Raw genomic sequence first — 8,837 nt, 5'->3', positions numbered from 1 at the left:
AATCTTGAATCATCAAATCATTAATTATTATTGAAAAACCCTTTAATTCTTCATACATGCACATGCAAAAATGCAACATATATAATTCTCACTCTCCAACGCAAATCATCAATAAAATAAAACAGAACAAATGTGAATAAATATTTTATTAGTACATAACGTTTTGAACAACTCCTCTTCCCCGCTCTGACGTTATCGACCGGTCACAACCACAACAACTATTGACCAAAACAAGAAAAAAAATAAAAAAAACCGTTCAGATATTGTTCCTTAAATTTCAATGGAATTTATAAATAAGAAGTAATACATATATTATCTGTACTCAAAAATAAAAGTCAGTATTTCCCATTAAATTTGAGCAAAAAAGCATTGAAACAAGAAAATATTATTATTGCTATATGAGGGTAGTTATTAAAATATTAATTATCTTGTAAGTTAACTATTACATATTGCCGTCTCATTCACTCTTCAACTGTTAGAGTGAGAGAGCACGATATAACTATTGAAAAACGACTGTAGGCATAAAAATGTTTATTATTAATAATAAAAAAAAAAAAAACAATATTAGTGACAGAAAAAAGACACCAACATGGCAAAAGTCCCTTTTTCTTTTTAATATTTTCGAAAGAAACATAATTAACAAATAAAATTAAGGAATGGAGTGTCTCAACACTCGGTTCCCTCTGCCTACTAAGCTAATGCGATCTCAGCTATATGCGAGATCAGCGTAAAACCAAAAAAGAAGAAACAAAACAGTAAATTTTCACGCCCACAATCGGTAAGAAAGTGTCAGATTAAAAATGAAATGGCAGTATTTATGTATCTAGTTGTTATTCAAAACAAATATCTTACATAATTATTAAGCGTCAAAATATCCATTGTACCACCGTCTGATGAAACGTTTTTTACCCTTCCTCTTAAAGACATTAAAATAAAATAAACATTAAAAATTCAAACACAATTAAGAGTTCAGAGAGATGTTTCAAAATGGTCAAGCTTATCTGACAACAGATACATTTATTTATTGATTGATTGATTGATTGATTGATTGACAAGTAAGGTAAAGTACTACTAGTAGCAGTAGTCGTGGCCGCCCTAAAGTTAGCTGTAGATGATTGGGCAGATTTAATTTTATAATTTTTCTTACTTTTTATTATTTTCCTTATACTTACTCTGTGATAATAACACACAGACTATAAATACAACAATAAGTTTAAACGGGCGAAGCCGCGTGCGAGTTTCTAGTATGATGCCATTCTTTTCTAAAAAAATATTAGAAAGTGATACCACTATTTTATATATAGCGAAAGAAAAAAAATATATGAATGTTCTGTGTTCTTTAGTACTTTATCAGACGGCGATAGAACGGTAATTATTATAATAATATTTATTTACTATCAAAAGTTTCGTCTGTTTGTAGATATTTTTGATGTATGAAGTTCATTATTTTATATAAAAAAAACTTTAGATATCAATAAATCTCATATCATATAGATAAATAATCATGTAGAGATGGCTTTATAATTTATACATCATATTTTTTTTGTTTCTAAAACCTTCAATACATCAAGTTTAAACTAAAAGAATGTGAATTTAAAAATATACTAATTCCAAAATTTACACTTCAAATTTGTAAAAGTATAGAGAGGGGTTCATGAACATTAAAAAAAGAAATATAAAAGATTATAAAAAATCATCTACAAACAGACCAACCGTCAATAATATTACTTTTACATCGCGAATTAACCCTTAATTATTATTTTATTTTGTGCTCGATTTCAGAAATCAAATATAATATTAATAATTATTTAAAACAAAATATTTTATCTGTGCCTTAAAATTATATTTACAATAATAATAAAATAGTATAAACCACGAGCTTTCAGTTGTTACTTAGAATCTTTATCAAGCTGATTTTTTTCAAAACTTCCATGTCTTACTTGATTAACAAAAGACTCTGTAAGGAATAATAACATTTTTTTTATTATTGATATTTTTATTAGAACACGAACAGTCAGTTTAAATTCATTATAAAAGTATCTTTTTTTTACTATAACATGTGTTTGTAATATCTACATAATGACATTTTGTTATTCAGGCTGCTTGATTAAAATGTAATTATATAAGAAATATATATTTTTCTTTTTTTATAAAACAAAATATCAATAGATGTTCTATTATATATACTCATTATATATCAGAAAAAAAGAGCAAAAGTTATTTATTTTAATAAAAGCAATTGTACGTTAAAATAAGTAAGTAAAATAAAATTAGATTTAATGAACAAATTTAAAATATAACATATGTTTTAGAGAAACTGTATTTATATTTTCCTATATACTTCAATATATTTAAAACAAAACCAAGCAGCCTGTATAAAAAGAAAAAAATACTATCACAATAGGAAAAAATCTGTCGTTCACAAAAAAAAACAATGTCAACAATGTATTCCATTTCGTTCTTTCATTAGAAGACGTTAAGCAAAACAAAAGGTTATTAAAAAAAAAACAATATGGAAAATGATAAACAAAATTAATAACACAAAATAAATTAATTACTTTTTGCTTTATATATGTATATGGTAAATAATTATATATTTTGATTAAAAAAAACAACCAAAAAAATAAAAAAAAGAGAATTAATACGCTTACGTTATACCGCCATCATACACTAACATACATACATACAGTATATTTACATTATATATATACATTGCGTAATTGGTCGCCTCTAAAAACTAAGTTTATTTATATATTATATTAAATAATACAATTTATTATAGCTTTTATTATAGTAACATATAAATTTAAATAAAATGGCAGTTTTGATTTTATTCTTTATAGCTTAAAAAAACATGAGAGAGCATGTGACTAAACTCCGACACTCAACACGCAATGGCTTCAGAATTCGATGAGAAGTGGGAAGCGCAGTGTCTTAACGTTTTCTTTTTTATTTTTAAAATGATGTTTACAGTTAAGGTCAATACTGACTTTTTTTTATTTTATTATTATTATAGTCACGTTTAAAGTCACACGCTTGTGCTCTTACGCCAGGACTGGTCTCTATATATTTCAATTATTCCTGATAAAACGGAATGCGGCGTTAAGTTCCGCAATTATTTAAGCACTATCTCAAATATATATGACATATAACAAAAGCTACGATAAACAAATACAGTCTGTTAATAACTATTACTAATTCAAAAAACATTATCAACTACACTTTTATATTAAATTGATTTTTTAATTCAGTCAATTTATTTTGGCAATGATCTAAAAATATACAGACAAAAATAAAAAATAGAATAAAAATAAAATTTACAATTATATATAAAAGTGTAGTTTTTTTTAAATACAACGTCTATACATAGAATAACAATATTTACAAAATATTATTATTTAATATTTATAATAATCAATAATTAATAATTAAAACGAGTGCACTGTGCGTTCTCTTTCTATCGTGTATTGTCAGAGCGAGACAGATATATAAGAAATATGACAAACGAATAAAAAAGTTTAACCGTTATAAAATTAGGTTTTTGAGAAAAAAATTAAAATGATTAATAGAATTATCCAATTATAATAAATGACAATAATTATTTTAGAAAAGAAAATTTCTCCATAAACTATTGAAAAAGATAGTTTATATTTATTTAAATAACATTAAAATCTTCATTCATGTTATATTATATACATATATTTTTACCGGCGACTTCGCTCGCATGGTCGAATGATATAAATAAATAGTCGTTTGTATATATATACCCAAACAATTAAAATGATATAATATAGCCTATAGCCTTCGTCGATAAATGTACTATTCAAAACAAAAATATAAAATTAGAACCAGTAGTTAGTGAGATTAAAGCATTAAACCAAACAAATTCTTCAGCGGTATAATATTAAGTATGGAAGTATAAATAACTAATTATAAATAATAATAATAATTCAACATTCATCTATTCATATTTATCTTAATAATAAAATATTTCCATCTCGCTCTTATAAATGACGTTAGAAAGAGACAGACTATACAGAGTGTTGTTTAATAAGAAAAATAATAATAATATATTATTATTTTGCACTAAAAATCTAAAATCTTGTGTATGTGTTTGTGTTTGCACAGCTCGTTTTGTGTTTTGAGATCATGAGGGAGGCGAGGGGGACAGCTCAGGTTCGTCTGTCCGCGTCGCTGCGCTCCAACTGAAGAATAAAAGTACATTTATCTTTATATATAAAGATTTTTTTTTAAATATGAAATAAAATTTTATTCACGCCGTATCTCACATATAACAGGGTAAGCAGAGGGAAATTGGTATTAAGACTGCTATGCTGGATAGAACGTGAAGTTAAACATAATAAATACACACCTGTCACGCATACGCGTGCGCATGAGGACTGGGGCCGCGACTGCGAGACGAACGACTATTGACAAGCAAACAGACAAGCAATCATTATTTGTAATTGAAGAAGATAGTTATAGATTAAAAAAACATTTAATTTTCTTTAAATGGTTACAATCTTTTATTAAAACCGGTTAAAATACCGAAAATCGATTTAAATAAACGGGAAATAGTCGCGGATGAATATACATTCGTACACAGAAATCAAACTGAAAACTTATTTTTTTAAGTCCTTTAAAAATTTTAAAAATCCGACTTCCAATATCTGTCAATCACCTAGGTGCATATATTATAATATGCACCCTACACAAATGCGTGGATACCCATATCTAGAGAACCACTGAATCGATTTTGAAGAAACTTGGACTCCCTAAGTTGGAATATACCACATTTAAATCGAAACAGAATATTCTTATTTCTTCACAAGTCTAGTAAAACCTTTATATTATAATATCTTAAAAAAATATTAGTCTAGACCGAGTCGGACTCATCCACCACTGGTTTATGGAACCAATTTCATGACCAATTTGTAGATCAAGAAGAAGTACATTTTTTACAAATTTAAGGTCGTGCGCGTATGGACTCATTTTGTATAAAATTAACTAAAAAATATAAATGTGTAATATTCTTGTCTATAATATACCAATAAATTTTCAATATTAAGATATTTTCCTTTGTTTGTACTGAAAGGAGACTCTTCGGGGAATCAACAGAAGGGTCAATGGGAAGTATCAATACAAATGTTTTGATTACGCGGTGAATTTAATACATTCGGAAAATATGGTTTTCACATACAAACGGGCGTATAATAAGGAGATACTATAAGAGTTCTATTTTTTATTTTACAATACGGAACCCTAAGCCCCCAGAAACACCCCCCATACTCCCGAAACTATAACCGTTTGGAAATAAAAAATTGGAAAATACAACCAAACTCACCCTAAATCCCTATTCGCGTATAGCGCATACAACGGATATGGACTGCGTCTTGGACTCGGGCTGCGGCTACCCCCAACAACTCCTGGACCCCCAACACTTCCAACACCTCCAACAACCCCCAGTCCCCCGGAACCACTGGGAATCGAACCTGTGGCCACGTTGGAAGTAGACGATGAGCTTCCGCTTGCGTTACTTGTTGTTGACACTGTTGAAATAAAATGTAGGATTATGTTTACGTTTGACAATTTTTTAAAATTATATCTATATATATAAAATCGAAAGGTCACTCACTCATCACGAAATCTCAGAAACTACATGTACTAGGAATGTCAAATTTTGCATAGGAGTTACTTATAAGACGTAGGTGCTCGCTAAGACGGGAATTCGCAATATTCGACGTCTAAGGGGTTGTTTTTGGGGTTGAAAATTTGTATGAAACTTCGTTACTACATAATTATGCTAGGAGTCTCAAATTTTGCACGGACGTCACTTATAGGACGTAGGTACCCATGGAGACAGAAATTAATAATAACGTAGTTCATGCAGGCGAAGCCGCAGGCGGGCCGCTAGTCTTATAATAAAAGCTTAAAAGGGCACAGGTTCTCAATTCTATGAATACAAGTTATTAAATAAGTAAATAAATGAGCAAACGAATGATTGATAAATTAATTAATAAATACTACTCACACTGCACATGCGGTCGTGGATTAGTGTGGGAGTGAGCATGGGAGTTGGGCGTGTCTCTCCTCCTCGAACTGGCAGAGAGGGAGGAGGGGCTCGGCGTGGCTCTATTACGTATCGCCGCGAAATCTGTGTCAAAAAAACCAACATCAGGAACAAATCTATACTAATATAATAAAGCTGAATAGTTTGTAAGGACAACCGATCAACACGCAATACCTCAAGAATTCGGCGGGAAGTAGAAAACAGAAGTGTATTAACGGGAACGGAACGGAAACGGAACGGAATTTCCCAGGTTTCCTCTGTCTATCCTGCTATCTGCGGGATACAGCGTGAAGCTAAAAAAACTAACCAGGTGGCGGCAGTAGGTCCGCAATGTGTGGAGCCCGCCTCGCCACTTGTAGGGAAGAATACGCTGAAAGTACAAAAGATTTCAATGAAATATATGGACGAATTAATGATGAGTGATAGAATCTTAGATCTTTTTTGAGAATAAATAATCGATTACATAAATAAAAAAATCTATAATTATTTTTAGACGACGTACAAAAAGCAATAGATAATATTCGAGAATGATGATCTATTTAATCTTTCGTAAATGACATACATTTAAAATTTCTCAGAAAGTAAATTTAACATTGAGATAATTATTTTTGATTTCAATGAATCAAAAACACTCCAACAATCTAAAGCATTATTCAAGCAAAATTAATGTATTCAAACCCTAAAAACATACAGATAAAAAATGCATTCACCTCTTATAACAGAAAGCTCTATGGCAGCTCTAAGCTCGTCATCGTCGCGTCGCGGACACGATATACCCTGGAACCGAGACGGGTAGTTACTTATGTTTTTTTAACGTGAAGTTACTTATGTTCTTTTTATAATATAAACAAAAATACCTGTGAATGTTCCCTGTGTTGCCTTGCGGCTCGCTGAGCTCGAGACCCTATAAAAAAGAATTAAAAAAATATAGACAGAAATTAAAAATAGTGTGTCATACGTTGTCAATGTGTTATCATGTGTGAATACTTAAATAAATTTATCCATTAAAATTATAGATTAAAAAAATAATAATAATAATAAAAGTAAAGTCGATAATTTTACGTAAAACATTGAGAAAAAATTGCATAATTTTATGAATTGAATTGAATTTATTATCACTGTACTATAATTATTTTGTATAATATAAAGGAATTAATTGAATATTACAATATATTCGATGAATTAATCGGCCTGTGGAATGGAAGAAGGATAGATGCGTTACAAATCGAACGCCTCTATCGCCTGTTCCGCTGTCTCGCTTGCATGCTCAGCTCAGGAGAAAAATGACAATAAGTCTTGCTTTATCGTGTGAGTAGCCGGCATCCATCGATTTATAAGTCGTCATGACGTCAAAAGAGAAAACAAAAAAAACGGAGAAGTTACAAAATAAAGCACAGAAAAGAAAGAAGAAACTGAAAAATGAGTATCATCTCACCAGGCCTAGGTGTGTGCGTGGCGCCGTCACCCAAGTCCAATTGTAGCACACCACCCAACTCTGTTAATATAATCAAAATTTATATTAGAAGCCATATGTGGGTTCGCCTATATGTGGGGGTTCACTTATTGTAATAATTATAGCCAAATTATACAAATGTTTACATAAATTTTAGCATGTGTAATATTTTGATTAATTAAAAAATATTTAAATTCACTCACCAGAATGCACAGAGTGCATAACATGTGGATGTTGCAGTCCAACCCCATGGTGGGCCGCGTGCCAATGCGCATGAGTCCCACTCCCATGGGAATGGGCATGGGTATGAGTGTGGGCGAGGGGATGGGGGTAATCTCTTGCTGTTAATAGATGAGTGTTCGCATTGGGCGCCATTGCCACATCTGGTACTGCAGCTGAGAGACGAGCTCTGTTGTAGGTGCCATTTCTGTATATGCAATTAAATAAATTTAATAAGGGTTCCTGCTATGCGAGGAATACAGCTGAAGCTAATTTGATTTTTAATTTCTTTTTTAATAGAATTATAATTGCTTTGTTACAAAAGAAGATAATATATGTGGAGGGAAAGAAGTGTAACTTTTGTTTATATAGTTTATTCGTGAGTTCAAATAATGATAATAAAAAGATTTTTTTAATTAAAAAAAGCTGTAATATCTTAGAAACGAGAAAAAAAATAAAGTTAAATTGCCAATTTTATTGTTTTAAGTTAGTAGAAACACAAAAATATTCCCAAAATTTTTTATAACATAACAATATAATAGTACAAAGCCAACAGGTAAGACGGAACAGGAAAAATCTCACTACTGCTTGGATAGACTATAAGAAGGCATATGATTCAGTGCCACATACTTGGCTCTTGAAGGTCTTGGAGTTATATAAGATTGATATTACTTTGAGATCATTTTTGGAGGCTTCTATAGGACAATGGGTCCTTCGTCATCTAGGGGAGTGTGATATTCCTGCAACGTCTGAACCGATAAGGATAAAGAGGGGTATATTTCAGGGTGACAGTCTGAGTCCTTTATGGTTTTGCCTAGCTCTGAATCCTCTTAGCACTATGTTAGAGGATTCAGGTTTAGGCTTTCGTCTTCGCCGGGGGGGTAAGGTCATATCTCACTTGCTGTACATGGATGATCTAAAATTATTTGCGTCAAAACGTTCTGATCTCATGCAGCTACTAATGGTTACTCAAACTTTTAGTAGTGATATAAGAATGGAATTTGGCGTCGATAAATGTGCGAGCATGCATGTAGTGCGGGCGAGTGTGATAAGATCTGATAATATTTGCATTTCAGATTCTGTTTCCTTCAGAGC

The 8,837-nt window shown here is 30.8% G+C and overlaps 1 protein-coding gene across 2 annotated transcripts in view; it reads right to left on the bottom strand.

The window, feature by feature from the left end:
* Positions 1-131: 131 nt before the first annotated feature.
* Positions 132-8,837, bottom strand: part of LOC146538478 (BTB/POZ domain-containing protein 7) — a 32,525-nt gene continuing 23,819 nt past the window's right edge. For both annotated transcript variants that reach the window (XM_085187513.1, XM_085187515.1), the window contains exons 22-30: positions 7,727-7,950; positions 7,506-7,565; positions 6,928-6,974; positions 6,781-6,847; positions 6,378-6,440; positions 6,032-6,154; positions 5,345-5,549; positions 4,373-4,427; positions 132-4,205 (exon numbers count right to left, since the gene is read on the bottom strand). In XM_085187513.1, coding sequence (XP_085043639.1) covers positions 4,376-4,427; positions 5,345-5,549; positions 6,032-6,154; positions 6,378-6,440; positions 6,781-6,847; positions 6,928-6,974; positions 7,506-7,565; positions 7,727-7,950 — 841 coding nt within the window. In that variant the 3' untranslated portion in view covers positions 132-4,205; positions 4,373-4,375. The remainder of the gene's footprint in view (positions 4,206-4,372; positions 4,428-5,344; positions 5,550-6,031; positions 6,155-6,377; positions 6,441-6,780; positions 6,848-6,927; positions 6,975-7,505; positions 7,566-7,726; positions 7,951-8,837) is intronic.

The sequence above is a fragment of the Heliconius melpomene genome, chromosome 6, assembly GCF_056956725.1.
Source record: "Heliconius melpomene rosina isolate 202511_hmr_F chromosome 6, ASM5695672v1, whole genome shotgun sequence".
NCBI lineage: Eukaryota > Metazoa > Arthropoda > Insecta > Lepidoptera > Nymphalidae > Heliconius > Heliconius melpomene.
Note: the sequence above shows the minus strand (reverse complement) of the source record. Positions and strands in the feature narration are given on the sequence as shown.